Source organism: Perna viridis, chromosome 1 (genome assembly GCF_037379345.1).
Source record: "Perna viridis isolate PV_CMFRI_1.1 ecotype Kerala chromosome 1, ASM3737934v1, whole genome shotgun sequence".
Taxonomy (NCBI): domain Eukaryota; kingdom Metazoa; phylum Mollusca; class Bivalvia; order Mytilida; family Mytilidae; genus Perna; species Perna viridis.
The window spans coordinates 21,042,043-21,060,350 of record NC_142445.1 but is presented as its reverse complement, the minus strand read 5'-3'; the positions used below and the strand labels follow the sequence as shown (position 1 = coordinate 21,060,350).

Here is an 18,308-nt window from a genome sequence, read left to right as displayed (position 1 = left end):
TGATTTGTAGAAAAATGTCTAATTCGAGTTTGGCCACGCATTTATTTTTACATCTATAGTCTTAAATGGTAAAAAAATATCTTCAAAAGAGAAGTACATACTTAAACACATTTAAGAGTAATCAAGGGAACCAAGGTTATAACGGTAACCAAAAGAATATAATCCAGGAACAAAGACCAGACAAGGAAAACAGACATACACAAGAACACAAAGCAACAAAAATCACACACACCAAGCAAGAAAAGCAAATGAGTAACTCAGACTCCACTAAAAACTGGGAGCATGGACCAGGTGCACCGGTAGTGTAAGCGTCCTCTGGTTTTCTAGTCCGGGGTAGACAAACGAGGAAGGGACAACTATGACGCATTGAAAGAGTAATCATGGGAACCAAGTTATAGCGGTAATCAAAAGAATGTAATCCAGGGACAAAGACCAGACATGGAAAACAGACATACACAAGAACACAAAGCAACAAAAATCACACACACAAAGCAAGAAAAGCAAATGAGTAACTCAGACTCCACTAAAAACTGGGAGCATGGACCAGGTGCACCGGTAGTGTAAGCGTCCTCTGGTTTTCTAGTCCGGGGTAGACAAACGAGGAAAGGACAACTATGACGCATTGAAAGAGTAATCATGGGAACCAAGTTATAGCGGTAATCAAAAGAATGTAATCCAGGGACAAAGACCAGACATGGAAAACAGACATACACAACAAAGAACATAAAGTAACTAAAATCATACATACAAAGTAACAAAAGCAAATGATCAACTTGGACTCCACTAAAAACTGAGAGCATGGGCCAGGTGAACCGGTAGGGTAAGCGTCCTCTGCTTTTCTAGTAACACCCGCCGAGTTGCTCGTAAAAAGTCAAGTCCGAGGTAGACAAACGAGGAAAGGAAAACTATGACCCGTTGAATAAATCAGTTTTCATGGTGCAGATGGATACACCATAACGATCCACGAGTTCATGATGACGACCATAAAACTTCTGTAGTGATGACTTCAATCTTGTAGCATCATAACCCTGTTCCAGAAGCTTATTTGTTAAGAGTTCTAGCGCGATACAAAAAGTCTGCGTAGTTTAGGCAAGCTCTGGCAAAACATATGAGTTGTGATATGAACACTCCATATGCTGGTACTGCAGGGATATATTAAGCTTATTTCAGTGTCTAAATAATGTGTCACTAGTCCTTCTTATTAAAACAGGTTAAAGATAGAATAAACAATAGGCTCCAAGGAACCTGAATCGCTCACCTGGTTGAATTTTTCCTTTCAAGGGCAATAAATTAGACAATAAGTTGTCCAACAGGACTTATCATAAGGATCATTTCAGTAAATGAAAGTCTGAATCTATAATAGTTTTCAAAACATCGGCTGAAAAATGTAAAAAAAAAAAACACCGGTCAGTTTCCCCTGTCCAGGGCAATAACTCTTATAAGAAAGTGTCTGACAAATTTTATGCCTGAAGACTTTTGAAGACTTCCTAATAATAAGGTTCATTTCAGCTATTGAAAGAATTTGGCTAAACCTAACGGTTTTGGAGATGTATGCGAAAAAATACTGTCTGACCCCTATGTTCTATTTTTAGTAAAGTGGCCACGTTTTTCGACGGATCAGAAAATCCCATTTCAGTTCTATGCAGGATACCCCAAGGAACACTTATACCGAGTTTTGTTTTAATTGGCAAAATAGTGTCAAAGGAGATTTTTTGAAAGAAATAACATTAAAAATAGCAAAACACTTTGAAAAAGGGCAATAACTCCAACATGGATTAATAGATTAAAATGATAATTTGACCGCAGATAGATTTTATTATGCTGAACACTTTTACCTCTTTCAGAATGTGATAAACTGGGATAGAATGGGAGATATATGCGAAAAACTATTGTCTGACTCCTATGTTCTATTTTTAGTAACGGCGGCCATTTTTTTCGGCGGATCAGTTCTATGCAGGATACCCCAAAGAACATTCATTCCAAGTTTGATTCCAATAGGTCAAGTACTTTCAGAGGAAAAGAGTTTTGAAAAATTGTTAACGACGACGGACGCCAAGTGATGGTAATAGATCACCTGGCCTACGGCCAGGTGAGCTAAAAACTGTTCCTTTTGTATAGTGATTGGATTTTTAAGAAAAATAATAACTACATATTTGTTTGGTTAGACACATTAATTTATTCAACCACTATTTTCTACCAATATTAAAAGAAAATTGATATGTCCTGCGTTGCATATTTTATGCAGTATGAATGAGACGTGAGAGAATGTCCAGACGATCACTCGAGAACTGATGTACATAAAACAATATTCTTGTAAACGAAATAGTTACATAAGTTATAACATATTACCATAGTGTAGAATCAATTATTATACAAATATGATCGTAAAGTTTATTTTTTGTTTGGTTGAAGGTTGAACAAGAATATTTTACGTCATCAGGGTTTTCTTTATTCCTTTTATAACTTTTGATGAGATTTTTAAACGTCCAGTAGATATTTTTTCATACCGGTAAACGTGGGAAGGAAGCAATTTTGGTTTGACATTAATGAACGTATGAATAAAGAGACAGGTTCAAAACGAAATATTACATTTCTAAATATTGTGGCTTGTCATGCTATCAAAAGTGTACATAAAAAAGATAACCTTACCGATAAGATTATTTTGTTTTGTTACTTTCAATTTCTTCCCATCAAGGAAATCAAGGAAATTGTATATTTGTACTAGACTTAAAAGTGCAAGGGTTTGGCAATCCATTGTAAAATCACATTTAAAAAAATCCATTTATATCAAATTGAAACTTTTCCTGACATTTCATTAAAAAGGTAAAAAATATCTAACACAGCACATGGACGCCGCCTGTTTGTAGACTTTAATTAATTAAATATTCGAAAAATAAAACGTCTACAAAGAAATATATTTTGATGAACTTTATTTTGTGTTGTTGTATGTTGAATTTTAATTAAATTATTATGAATTTTATTCCTCAAAGTTTCCAGCGTCTTTTATTCAATTTTCTCTAGTATTCATTTGCTCAAAGTCTGCGTTTTTTGTCTGACAACTTATTGTTATTACTTATTGTTTTCCTTTGGCTTCTATATGTTCCTTTTTTATTTCGTAAGTTCCCATTTCTTTATTTTACATTTGGATTTTGAGTATAGGCATTATTGTTAATATCTTGATTTGATGTACTATGTAACATAGAGTTATACAATCTTTTAATTATAACTCAATTTACACATTGCCACTGTCACCAAAGTGCATGAATTTTATTTTAGCGATTATTTTATGCAAACGGTACAATTTTACAACTCGCGAGTGTTTCTAGATAATCAGAGGACGCTTACCCTACCGGTACACCATGCTCCCAGTTTTTAGTTGAGTCCGACTTGTACATGTACTTTTGTTGCTTTGTATGAGTTATTTTAGTTTTTCTTTCTTTGTTGTGTGTCTTGTCTTTCTGCCTGGACTACATTCTTTTAATTTTCGCTAAAATCTTAGTTATCTTGATTACTCTTTGATTAGAAAAAAGTTTAATTTTTACACTTCATGACCATTATATATTTGTTTGTAACTATTTGCATTGCTATGCTCACATCGCAAAGTCGTAAAAAGAAAATGGTTACCAAGTTTGTCAGTCGAATATTGTATTGAGAACAAAAACAGGCCATTACATACTATAATTTACAACTTTTGGAAAACATATTTATTTCTAATTTAGCACTCCTCCGTGCCTTTTGGGGAAAGATGTAACTATAGTAACCATTTTATGACATGATTAAACTTCTATATTTATCTGGAAACTTTGTTTTATCGATGAAGTGTTATTTGTATTTCAAAAGGCATCTTTTGCAAAATTTAGAGCTTTACCACAATTCTCATTAGAAATAAAATTCAAGATATTACTTTTTAGTTATAGTGGTAGTGAAGGTTCGATTATGTACTCAGAATAGACTTTAAACTTAGCATGATATGCATGTAATAGCCACAGGGCGTTAATAGACATTTAATGTTGATTGACTCCAGAGAAATTATGTTTTAGGTTTAGTAAATGTTGCTTAATTTCAAATAAATCATAGGCGACTTGGTAGGTCATGTTAGAGAATGTGAAATCAATTTGTCGATAAATAATTTCCTCTAAAAGCAATATACATAGTATGAACAAAATCTCAGTAAAATTATGAAAGAAGTTTAATTGAACGGTTTCTCTTAAGTTAAAAAAACAAACAAAGTTAATACCAAATATAACAAAACAAACCAAAACAAAATACAACATTCTAATTGCGTCATACAGATATACATTAAGAAAACATCACAATGTAGAATTGTTCGGACACAATAAGACGTAGCTTGAACAAAGAGATATTGTCTTCGAGGTTGAGGACGGATCCAATGATACAATATAGTTTAAAAAGTCTCATTTGTTTTTATTCTAAAGTATCTCAAATCGTGCTTATATCATTATTAACTTTGATGGTGTATCATATGATATTGGAAATAACTAAAAAGTTATTTATAAAATTTTTGTTATTTTCCTGTAATTTCCGATGAAGTTATACATACAATTGTATTTTTGAATACGAGAGCACAAGAAATATTCACTCAGTTATTGTCATGATAGATAAAATATCCAATTAACTTGCAGTGCAGACACTGGACACTACTTTCGTTGCATCAAAATAGTGCGGGAAAATAACAAATCAATGATTTTCAGACATCTTTTAAAGCACCTAAACATAACGTGTTGTTTAAAGTCAATGAACATCTATGAAGGGCCATACTGTACTATTATACAATACAAATATGTGTTTAATGTTTTATTATTTCGGACTTTTTTAATCGTCAGTCTATCTCTATCTTATAGTTTCATATTTGTATCAGACAATTTAGAGTATTACAAACGTTCCATGATTTTTTTTCCATTGCATTGGTCAATCTGATATATGAATAAAATATATTTTTCTTATTTTGAACAGAGCTTGCATTTTAATACGAACAATGTTTATGGATACATATATATTTTAATCTTCAAACAACCCCAAATATCATTAGATGATATCTATTGGTCAGCACGATGTACTTTTCACTCCACAAATAAGTCACTACAAATGTTACATTACCCCAACAAGGCCTAACCCCTATTTCCTCCGCAGACATATAACTGCTTCCTAGATTACTGTGTATCACTTCGCTAGCTTGTAGGCTCTGCTATACGGGGTGTGAAATACATTAAAGGCATTAGTAATTCCGTTGTACTTTACTAATTTGCATAAAGAGGAGTGGTTTAGTGCTAAACGTTGCGCAGGTGAAAAATCTTTGCAAAAGCGAAAACAACTTTTAGATCTATGTACTACAAAATAATCATATTGACAGTATAAAATTATATCAATATTAAATGAAATTACTTTGTGTATATAATAGTCAAAGTTTTCACCAGAGATACCCTTCGTTTTTATTTTAACTCTTTTCCTTTGATTGATTGGTTGTTGGGGTTTAAGGAGCTTGCGAAAGCAAAATATACATAAACACCTTACGCGAGTCAATTACAGAAAACTATTGCAGAATATCTTACCATAGGTTTGAATTCCTCTGAAATAGCGTATTTGCAACATTTTTGTCTTCCCTATAATTCATCAGTTTTTCCTTGTATATACGGTTCTTCCGTAGTAAGTTGTAAGACGTTACTTTACCTTGCTTCGTATAAATTTCTTCACAATATCAAAAATTGATAGTGTCCTAAAATGACTGTTAAAAGTATATGGTAGCATTTATTTCTTCTTAACTCCTTAAATTTTTAATTTGTTATCAAAATGTAAACTGCGTTAACTTTTAGTGAAACTACTATATCATAAATAATAATAAGAACAATAATTAGAATAATAATTCGAAATCTTAATTGGTTAAAGACATCACTGACCATTTTTTGTAGCAGCAAAACTGCATGATGGGATAGATGTCCAGTTTCCATAGCGATCCAGACACGTGGCAACGGGATTACCAGATAAGTAATAAAATGTATTACAGTAATATGTGGCTGTTTCGTTGATTTGATATATCGGCGTCGATGACAAGATATAACCGTTCGAAATAGAAGTAGCAGTACAACTCATGATTATGGATCTCGAAATATTTTAGAACACGTGAACTGGATATTCACAAGTAGTTTACACTATAACAGAAAGGCTTGTCTAATGTATCATGATCAATTCCAACAGTCTGTAGACATTCTGTAAATACAGTCCCTGTAAACAGCAAAATGTTTAACACTGTATTGACTGCACAGAAATATCGTATTAAGCAAATCAAACTGTGCTTAATCTTCGATCATTCATAAGCAAATTTTTCTTTTTGGTTGACAAGTTTTAGGATCAATAACCCTTTCATTTGATCATTAGAATTTAATTTAGGATAAAGAATAAAGGACATTAACTGATAACTTGCTAATAAGATAAATAGTATGAATAATTTCAATAAGGTAACTATATTGCATTTAACACTTAATAAATGGATCGTACACCTTTTTATGCTATTTTCACAAATGTAAAGAATGCTTTATCGTAGAGGATGTATGATTTTCTAGAGTTTGTCTATCCTGTTGCTTCGATAAATAGCTAGCCTTGACAAGTTTAACTTATAGAATATTAAAATTCTAAAATTTTAATTGATTTTGCAACTATAAACTAATAAATTTGATATTCACTTAGTTACAGACAACCAATTTTCAATTTATTTGAAGTTTCGAATCAATGTGCTATGCTCATAAAATCGTAGTCTTTTTTGGGCTTTCGGATTTCTTGAGCTTTTCAGACTGAACTTAAAATTCCTACTCATTTCAAAATGACGTCTTTTTCTAGAACCCAAAATTATGGCTTTATTATAAGCATTTAAGATATCATGACAAAGGTGCTTTAATCAACCTCTTATATCTAGCTATTTGCGATGTGCTTAGATATCGACAAAATATACAAAAGGGTAAGCAGTCGGATAGTTCAAATACGCCAAAAACCCACATTCTGGCCTAGACGTTTAAGAGTAATCAAGGGAAGCAAGATTCTAGTGTGGAAACCAAACTAATGTAATCTAGGGACAAAGACCACACATGGAAAACAGACACACACAACAAAGAAAATTAAATAACCAATATGATAGTTCTGTAGTGATGACTCTTGACGTTGCAACACAACCATGTTCCAGAAGCCTAATTGTAAGAAGTTTAGTACGGTACAAAAAAGTCAACTTAGTTGCTCTGGCATAACGTTTCATTTATGATATGAAAACTCCATACGCTGGTGCTGGAAGGATGTTGCCCCAGATCTCATGAAACAGAGACGACCTACATGCACGATGCTGCGAACCAAATAAAAAAATACACATAAACACTGAAGATAGAGGAAAAGACGCCACACAAATAAATAAAATAGGAGCAATGTGAACTCCCACAAAAAACGGGGAGTAACATCAGGTGCTCATGGCATGCGCCGCCAGTGGAAACCGCCATATTACAAGTGAGTATAATCCGGTAGTAATCAGCAACAATAATGAAGTTTTCCGCAATACGTGTCAAACACTGTTATCATTAAGACAAAGTCATTTTATTCATACTTTTTTTTTCTTTTTGGTATGTGATAAAGGTTTTTTTTTTTGTTTTTTTTTTTAATTCTTTTCTAGACTTTGTCTGTATCTATATCTGTATTATAACGTGAACTGATCACATCGTGGTTTTTATTGGTGTCCATATATATAAAACGCCAACTGAATGTATTGCCGATTAAAACATTTTACTCATAAGTAACCTCTACCACCTTTTAATACCATTATCACAATTCTGTTTTCTTGCAGATTTAGGTCAAACAACATTTTAACGAATGGCGAGTGTGTCAATATTTAGTTCAGTCAGATTCATTGCCGACATCCAAAGGGTAATGTTAAATATCTTAATTTGAAAGGAAGACATTTCTTTTTTTTGTGGGTAATGTTGATATTTGATGAGGACATACTATAATTGAACAAGTTTACAGATATAAAAGTGGTAACTAAGCCCATTGAAGATCATCTCTTCTATCTCTAATTTCATGTTTGATATTTTATTTAGATGTTGATATTACAGAAATTACATACGTAAATTTCCAAATATTTACATGTTGTATTGTATTGATATGAATTGACCGTATCAGTTTTCTAAACATGGCGAACAAATGACTTTCCTGCTCTTCTAATACTTTGTGTACAGTGGACTTTAAATTAAATTAAATTAAACTTTACTGATGCTCTATGTGTAGGTAGCTACAAGGTATGTTTTAGTTAGCTTCATGGGCGTGATTTTTGTTACATTAAAGTACAGAGATTGTTAAGATTGTTGAGAAAAAAGGTTAAGTACACAGCTGTTTATGCACCTAAAGATTTAAGTTCAAAAACATTACTACCGGTACAACTCTATAAGCCACAAATGTATGTATAATGTAAACTTTAAAATCCTATTTTCTTGTATATATTTTTTTTCTTAGGTAAAATATAGCGATAACAATATTCCAATAAACCAGGCGCTCTTTTTAAAATAGCCCTACCAATATTCCACAAAACTGTCACTGTACTTTGTGACGGATTTATATCGATGGCTCAATTTTTTGTAAGATTTTAGGGCTCTTTTGCTTTTATTCATTCCATAGCATTAATATGTTTTGCCCTGTGATTCACACTTTCCTTTTCACAATTTCATTAATAACAAATCTAAATGTTATTTATTTTTTTTTTTTTTTTTTTTTTTTTTTTTTTTTTTTTTTTTTATAAAATTCTTGCTACCTCTTATAGATAAAACCGACGAAGGCAAAACCTATAGAAGATCAAGAGAAGTCATTTTTCCCACCAAAATTTTAAATGCTAATATTTCTATAACGAGCACGCTGACCCATCATTTTTTTCACTTAAACAGAGCAGCAAACATCAATAACGGTTTTCAATTAAGATGTAGTTTTGGAACATAACAAGAGCTTTCTTACGTCATAAAGAAATCCCGATTTCATATGGACTTTTTAACTCATCTAATATATCTGAGATCGTAACATGTCACAATCGAATGACGACAATCCTTCACTTTTCGTAAAAGCAACAGTCTTTTTACCCGTCTTATGAACAACTCGGTGTCTTTTTCAGGGATGCTAGAAAAGCAGAGGACGTTTACTCTACCGGTGCACCTGGTCCATGCTCCCAGTTTTAATTGGAGTCCGAGTTGCGCATTTGCTTTTGTTACTTTGTATGTACTTAATTTTAGTTACTTTATGTTCTTTGTTATGTATGTCTATTGACCATGTCTGGTCTTTGTCCCTGGATTACATTCTTTTTGATTACCGCTATAACCTTGGTTCTCTAGATTACTCTTTCTCTTATCAAGACAACACGTATATTTATATTCCTATGTTGCTTGAAACAATTCTATGTCCTATCTGAGGTAAGATAATTTGTAAATGGACCTAAAAAAGCTTATATGATATTAATTAGTGGCTTAAAGTAGCCTCATTATCAAAACACCGTTCAGCTATAAAATAAGTATTTATCGTTAAGTAATCACTTCGTTCCAAGTAACACAATACTTCGCCCTAATGCAACATATATTGACAACTATATATTTTAAGGCTGCCATCCTGTTCATACATTTTTTCAAGTGCTATGGAAAATGCTATTTTCACTTAAATATAAACACTCAATGCGATTTGTATTTATAATTTATTTCTCCAATTACTATTTAAGATAGATCACGGATTTAAGCAATTGAATAAACTTGAGTATTTGGGGAAATCCACATGACGCTTGGCAAAGTATCGAAGATATTTAACTTTTCATACAAAAGATAAATGGTCTAAAGGATTCAAATACTGTCTGTGTTTATTTGCAATATCAAGAAATTTGTAAAATAAGAGAGTAACGTTTCAATTTAAAGATTTGTTAAATTCAAATAAAGTGTAGTTAAAAGGTAATAAATGTTGAGAAGAATAAAAAAGTCTATAACATAACGGACTGATTTTATGTAATGAGATATAGTAACACAACTGACATGTCTGATTGATATAAATCCAGAGAAGCTCATTTTGATTTGTACGAGTTTTGCTTCTTCTGCTACAACGCGCAGCTGAGAATATAGAAATTACCGCCTGTCCAGTAATGTACGAAAATATATATATGAAAAATATTTAAATTTTAAATTAGATATTATTCTGACGATCTTTAGGTAAAAATACTTTGTTAGACCTTCGTGACAAATGCGTCGGACAAGAAAACAAAGCTCCTAAAAATATCGTTCGAAAAAAAAAAGATATTGAATGTTTAGTTCGGATTGGTCTTGAAAAACCATGAACACGTAATAACCCAATATATTCAGTAGCCCTTTACCTAAGGAGACCATAATTAACAATCATAGGTCTGATCTAACGTACATCGGTACTATTTCTGATAATGTAACAGTATATTAATTTTTTGCTTTTACAAAATTGTACACCGCTTCTACATGGCTGTGCTGGATCATATTCACCAAAGTTCTATAAAAAAACAGGGGACCTAAAGATATGATACATTTTACTTTCCAACTGTTACCGTCTACAGTCAGGATGGCGATATACCAACATCCCCAACCTATAGAGTATACATTTCACAGTTGTTCTGTTACTATAAAGCATGTGAATTTCTTTTGTACAGCAATCATTATATTATATAAGATATCAAAACTAGTTTTATGGTGGACATTGAAATTTGGTTGACCGATTTAAAGGTTATTTCTCACAGATGAGACAAGATAAATATATCTTTAGTTTGATTTTACGTCTTATCGGATAGGCAAACCATCGAACTTGACGTTTACAAGATTTGGTTAGTTTGCAATGTGAGGGAGCCGCTTGCGATGCAGGGTACGCTTGCTATTCCGGAGCACAGGATGCTATTCCTGATGTTACTTCCGTTTTTGGGAGAATTCATATTTTAAGTGGTTTCGTTTTTTTGTGTGATGTCTATTTTTCATTGTCTTCAGTTTTTATGTATCTGTATTTTAATTCTGTTCGCTACATTGTGCAAATACAAATACAAATATTTTATTTAGCTCTAACACAGTTACAATAAGTGGTTTTGTTTGTTTTTTTGTTGGGGTTTAACGTCCGAGCAGCAATATTTCAGCTATATTCAGACGATGAACATGAAATTGATGATAAAATGAACATGAAATGATGATGAAATGAAAAAGGGATGGGACACAAGGACAATGGGTTCGACAAATTTTGATTGCCACTGGAAATAGGGAAAGGTGGGTAGAGTCGCGCAATTTAGCCTCCTGTAGCGGAGCCCTATGGTTCCTACTCCGGGAGAATACCACAGTAGGGTTTCTTTAACGTGCGAGGAACGTGGCATCTTTCCCAACATGGTGCACCATTATGGTTTGCAGGTCCGGGTGTTAAAAGAATAGGCCTGCAGCAGCGCTAAGCTTGTCGTATAAGGCGACTAAATAGTGCTCAGAAACCTAGCCGGGGGCTAGGCGTTCTGCCCACAGAGCAACTGGGATGTGTGCCCCAGGTGGTGGAATGGGGTACCCCTGGCGTGTTACATGCTGGGGTTGTCAGGCTATAATACGGAAAACCTGACCGCAAATCATAGTGGTGCACCGTGTTGGGAAAGATGCCACGTTCCCCGCACGTTAAAGAACCCAGCTGTGGTATTCGATAGGAGTAGGAACCTTTGTGCTCCGCCACAGGAGGCTAAATTGCCCGACGTTACCCATCCCCCCTTTTTCCAGTGGCAATCAAAATTTGTCGACTCTACTATCCTTGTGACCTATCCTTTTTTTTTCATTTCATGTTCATTTTATCATCCATTTCATGTTCATTGTCTGAATATAGCTGAAATATAGCTGCTCGGACGTTAAACCCTAACAAACAAACAAACAGTAATTTAGGATTTTTACTGTTAAACAATATACTTAGTTTTTTTTTATAATATTAAACGTATCAAAGTTTTTATATAAAGAAGTTCAGTGTTAGTTCACCTCTTAGTGTGTTGTATAAATCACACTCAAATAAGATATGTTCATCGTCTTTAATGTTAATATAGCATACGGGGCATATTATATTGTCTTTTGGAATATTGTGGTGTCTTCCTCTCTCAATCATAAGCTGATGAGAGCTAATTTTTATTTTGGATATCATAGATATCTCGGCCAGTTTAGACAAAACATCTATATAATTTGATCTAGTTCCAGACCTATAAAGTTTTCTATAAAAAGATAATTTTGAAGAATTGCTGATAAATGAATTTTGTTCTTGTAAATATCGATCAGATATTCTTTGTTTAATCATCGGTAACTTTATTTTTAGTGCACTTGGGTTATTCATTAAATAGGCAAAGCCCAAGGTATCTAGTAACCTTTTGTTATTAGTTGTCCAAGTATTTGAATCCTTTGTAATATAAAAATGGTATAAAAGAGTAGTATTATTGGAATAAATATGATTTAGAAATCCAATGATTGAAATATTGATTTTACATTGCAGGGAAAATCTACATAGCTCTGCAAGACAAGCATAAATGTAAGATTTACAGTTGACTCCAAGTAGTAAATTTAGTATGTACTGTTTCAAGGTGATTTGATGTATTCTTCAAAAGTAATTCATTTCCCCAAATTTCACTACAGTAAAGCATAATTGGAGAAAACAAAGAGTCAAAAAGTTTCTCTAAAAGTCTACATGGGTTGTTTAATCCCATAACTTTCTTAATTTTGAAATAGGCTTTTCTAGCTTTGTCAATCAAAATATCTATTGCTAAATTGAAATTTCCATTATATTTAATGGTTAAACCCAGATATGTATAATCTGTTACAGTTTCAAGAGGTAAATTGTTATAAATAAATGAATTTGTATGTGTTTTGTGCATGAAGATCACCTTTGTTTCCTGTTTTTACGTAGTAGATATTTACAAGGATTTAGTTGTTTGTGATTTGCCTTCTTCTTCACGCTTCAGAATTTGTTTTTGTAATATTATTGTCAGACGAATTGATATAAATGAGCTTGTACACATTGGTTAAATCAAAGCACATTTGTTAAATCCTCATCTTTTTTAAACAATGTCATTTAAATAGAATTTGATTTTATCCAGATAGATTTTAACTTTCTTCCTTAAAACAACAATCATACTGATAGAACAAACAAAAAAATTGAGAAGATCATCTTGAAAGCTTATTGATATCGTTCATAAATAATTTCTATTGATTAAAATCGTTTTATCTTCAAAACACCGTTACAAGTGGTCACAGGTGTTATGAGCAGTTTGATTTAAAAGGTCATTAGACTGATAATTATACAAAAAACAGGGAAACAAAAAAAAATGCATAAAATCAAAGAGCTTAATTTGAAATTAACAAAAAAAAAACATAAAATGACATATATGTGATATGATTAAAACATTGAAAATAAGAGGCAACGTCACCACCTTAGAAAAAATATTCTTCGAGACTTCGTGGTTTGGTCGGGTAAATCAAACGATATGTGAGCTACTTACGGGTACTGCAAACTATTTTAATTACAATTTCAACAGTTTCCATAAAGCGTAATCATTTCATTTCTTTCTGGGCGGTCATGTTGATGATCATCGATATTAGAATAGAAAAATAAATCGTCATGAGTAAATGGGCAGAGACTTGACTCATTGGAATGCCATTTGTGTTTGTTAATCATAACTCCTTCATACAATACAAGTATACTTAAACATTCTTTTTACATTGTCTTTGGTCTATGTATATACTTAATGTGAGATTTTCTCTTTAAGTTAACCCTTTTCTCTTCATCCATTTTTTAAACTATACGTTATCCCCTTCTCTCTTCAACCATTTTTTGAACTCTACTTTATCCATTTTTTGTCAAACTGGAGACAAATCAAGAGACTTCCCATTTTGAAATTCAGGCAGTCCTATGATATGGATGGACATGGTAAATTTTATCCCACCGAATATTTTGTTCTAATGTAATATTTGTCCAATAGTACGAAGATTTTTTTTTAAATCGAAAATGGATGCTCAGAAAACAATTTTACAGTTCTGTAAGAAAGCAACCAAATTTTGAATAAAACGAAAGAAGTTTTCTTCCTTTTTGTATGAATGTCAGTCCTTTCTCTCTAATTCATTTTTCTTTAACTGTCGCATTTAATCAAAAACCAACATTCAACTTCAAAAAGGATGCATTTGCGATATGACGAAGATAAAATTTTTATGAAAACAATATGTGCGAAGATTTGTCATGCACTACCCACAGCCTTTTCTAAGCCTGACATGCCACTGTTTTCAACCTATGAAAGCCGACTTCCCTCGCCTTAGCCAGCGACAGTCAAAATAAATTTCATATCGTTTTTTTCAAACTGTCGCAGGATTAATAAATATTTCATATTTGAAAATTAAATTGTATGATCTAATTTCACATTTTAACGCGCTTAATTTTTTAATAAAGCAAATGCATAAAAATAATATTTAAACGCATTAAATGTATTTGAATAAAGTATGGGTGCAACTAATATAGATTTCAGACTTATTGCAGATAATTCAATTTTATATTTGTTCTTAATGAACTACCGACGATTTATTTATGATCACGATCGTACTGAGGATGTTGCTAGATATTCCAAAAGATGTTTTGCAGTTAGGACTAAATTTACGAAATATTAACACTTAAGAATTTGGGATTTTTGCGTTTGTAATAATAATCCTAGCAAGACTGCAGTCCTCGCTCCATATTGATATTTTTTTCTTCGAATGAGCTGATATATCATTTGAGGATAGATCTTTAGCATAGTGGTATTTATATCTCCAACATTGAACAAACGAGCAGTTACTACTTACTTTTTAAAAAGTATCCCTATATAGTAGATACTAAATTCTCAATCATGCTGTAAAGAATACACAAATGACTCAAATAAATATAATTTTTGGAAGAGAATAAAGCAAACGCCTTTCCAAGATATAACAAAAATGTAAATGTACATAACATTATCGTAGAAGACCAGATATAACAAAAATATAAATGTAAAAATGTAAAGGTACATACCATTATCGTAGAAGACAAGCTTGCAGGACGGTATACTGGACCATGTCCCATTAACATTTAAACAGGAAGCAACGGCATTTCCAGAAAGGGTATAAAATGTGTTGCACGTGTAAGTTACAGTATCATTCACATTGAATAGATTCACTCCAGAGTGGGTATATCCGTTAGGGATAGATATTGATGTACAGCTCATGTTCTTTAGAATAGGAGTATCGTTTAGGACTTGGCTAGCTAAGTGAAGCTATCTTGGTGTGCAGCTCTTTGATGTCAGTTACGGAGAGATTTACTACATTAGAGTACTATTTTCGAAAGCAGTTGAAACAAATATTGTAAAATGGTAGCGATTTAAATATCTTTTAGAAATACTTTGATAACCAATAGGAACCTATCATAATATACAATATACTCTTTTGGCCTTTTAAACGAAATTATTTAAATTTACTGTTTTCTGACGTGATTAGCAGTTATTCATATATTTCTTTCGAGGTGACTTTAATCGTTTATTTATTAAATACACAACGATATTTTAATTATTGTAAAACTGAGTTGAAATAGTTATTGCACTCCGATATCTAACCCATATCCTGTTTATGGACTTAGGGTTTGCTGGACGTAATCACTATACATAAACATTACCACAATTGACGTTGTATAATTGCAAGCTATTTTAAATGAAAGTAAATACTAACGTAATATTTATAATGAAAGCGAAATGTTCTGTTGCTATATTGTATATTGTAACTTTCATCATTGCTTATTTATATGTAAGCACTTTAGAGGAAGGGACCAAAAGAATTTTCTATGAATGCTTATGTGATTCATTACTAGGAACTAAGTCATCTATCAATGGTTACTTTGGTTTTTTTATGTCACGATAAACCCAAAGCGTCAAGATTCGTCTTTTTTGAGAAGTAGGGCAATGATCAATATAACCTCTTCGACCCATATATTAAGACTTTTTGACGGTCATATCAGAGGAATCATTTAAGAAATTATATTTTTCTCCTTTCTTTTGTGTTATATATCTACTGAGGATGACATTAAAAATTATGGACTTAAACAGCAAAAAGCTACATTTGTTAGATCTTCCAAATGTATACTTATATAAATAGTTGTCGCTCGACTTCGACAAAAATGTTACAACATCTAAAACTTAATACCAAGACTTCTTTCCTGAACTAAGTTTTATGAAAATCGTCATTTCACTAGGTAATCATGGCCACACTAGGTAATCATGGCCACAATAGGTTATCATGGCTACACTACGTAATCCTGACAACACTAGGTAATCATGGCCACACTAGGTAATCATGACCAAACTAGGTAATCATGACCACACTAGTGGCTATAGGAGAGAATTGAAAAAAAAAAAAAAAAAAAAAAACACCGATAGACATTATAACAGCTTACTATGTCTTGACCCAATGTCTGGTATTACTGATCTCCGGAAATTTCTAATGTTCTTTAATTTTACTTCAATGACAAATACGAATCTAACATATACATTGCTGTCGAAAGAGGTGTTGTCCGGAATGAAGTACCACTTTATAGTCACCATCGAGAATTGTTTAAATCCAAAGTTCGTCTTTGGGAACTTTTTTATATTCATTTTACATATAACAGCATAAAATCATCGAAAAAAATGTAAACGAATTTCATTATAGTGTCAATAATAACCTACAGATAAGTTGCTTCTTAAGTTTTTGGTATGTCCACATAAAATAAAAAATTATCTGCGAGGAGGTATTATACAACATCTTACGTCACAATCATCATGATTACAAATGCCAAATCATTACTGTTAATAAGTCATGAAACAGTTGTCGCATATAGATATCAAGCAAATTTAAAAATTGTTAAAAATGTTGATTTCTTTAATAATTCACATTACAAGATAGATCATACGTGCTTTTTCTTGTCTTTTCAGAAAAGTTATTCGCGAAGTTGATAGACAAGCGTGTTAAATAAGATCTTGTGCAGACCATTACGCCAGCAGTTTACACACCGATACATGTACAAGCTGTCAGGATTTGGCGTTGCTAAGTTGAAACAGTAGCGAGAGTTAAGCTATGACATTATAATACAGGAACTAGTATTCCATCAAAATTACATAACATGATATAGGGAAATGAGAATTTGATTTAAACTACGAACTTTTTAAATCTCAACATTCCAAACGGGTGTACTTTTAACTAATGAAAATTATTTTGATCGAGTTTTCTGTTTAAATCTTCTATTTAAATGCAATTATCATTTTAAGTACTTTAAAATCAAGAATTGTAGATACATTACCGTCTTCAAGTATTGCGTTTAGTTTTAAACGCCAGTTAATTCATTTTTGGTGGGTATTTGATGAAGACCTCGTGAAAATGATATGTCTGCGTTAGTCTCATTATCACACAAACCAGTCACATAATGATTGATATAAACTATAATTTTGTTTACATAAGATTTTAATGCAATGCGTTCAATTTATGGACCGACATGTCCAAACGTTTTGAATTTATACCTGTTATATTTGAAATCATATGGGGGTATATAAATCACAAGTTCTATTTTTTAACACCTTGGGTATACTTAGTTGGATATTTAACCAGGTATTACCTTGGTAAATTTAATAGCGGTTCCTAAGGCATGACTGAGTTTTTTTCTTTTATTAATTTAAAAACAAATGATGAATAAATCTTATTGAATACTTCACCTGATTCAGTTTGAAGAGTGGTTATGTATTCCACGGCCTAAAAAAGACACGGCAATACAGTTGTTATAATTTTAGGAATAATGAATTATTGTACAATAGCCACGCTTAAAAGGAACTAAATACAAATAAAATATGAATAAAACATAAAAATATTGAAAAATATGAGCCCAAATTTTCGGACTTCCGGCCTTCGTTAGGGGCAAAAAGTATTGAGATGAAAGCTGACAATCCCTACCACAGAGACAAGGTGCCCTCAAAATGGAGCTTGATCATTATAAAATATGCGTAAAGTTCAAGATGAAAATTTCTAGAACGAAAAGCAGTTGAAAACCGGGTTATGGTGAGTAAATGATGCGGGTATTGACATTCATTCCAAAGGGATGGGCAGTCCCAAGAAAGCTGACGATACGCTGTTCTAGGAACTTTCGTTGTTTTTCGCCTGAACACGTATTCAAAAGGACAGTTACTTTCATGTCGTCAACTATGTGGTTTGCCTCCCAAAAATGTTTCCCGAACTGGACAATCCTTTCCACCGATGACGCTTTGTTTG

General features: G+C 32.4%; 1 protein-coding gene and 1 long non-coding RNA gene across 3 annotated transcripts in view; one reads left to right on the top strand and one right to left on the bottom strand.

Annotated features, from left to right (window-relative positions):
- LOC148627735 (uncharacterized) overlaps positions 1-15,390 on the bottom strand; it is a 31,261-nt gene extending 15,871 nt beyond the window's left edge. The window contains exons 1-2 of one of the 2 annotated variants that reach the window (XM_088577674.1): positions 15,058-15,194; positions 5,916-6,240 (exon numbers count right to left, since the gene is read on the bottom strand). In XM_088577674.1, the coding sequence (XP_088433800.1) occupies positions 5,916-6,108 (193 nt within the window). In that variant the 5' untranslated portion in view covers positions 6,109-6,240; positions 15,058-15,194. Of the gene's footprint in view, positions 1-5,915; positions 6,241-15,057 lie in introns of both variants that reach the window. The other variant, XM_088577658.1, reaches the window with a different exon arrangement.
- LOC148627734 (uncharacterized) lies at positions 9,148-17,891 on the top strand. The gene is made up of 3 exons (XR_015921399.1): positions 9,148-9,248; positions 12,520-12,555; positions 16,985-17,891. It is a non-coding gene; the product is annotated as an uncharacterized LOC148627734 (long non-coding RNA).
- The last annotated feature ends 417 nt before the right edge of the window (positions 17,892-18,308 follow it).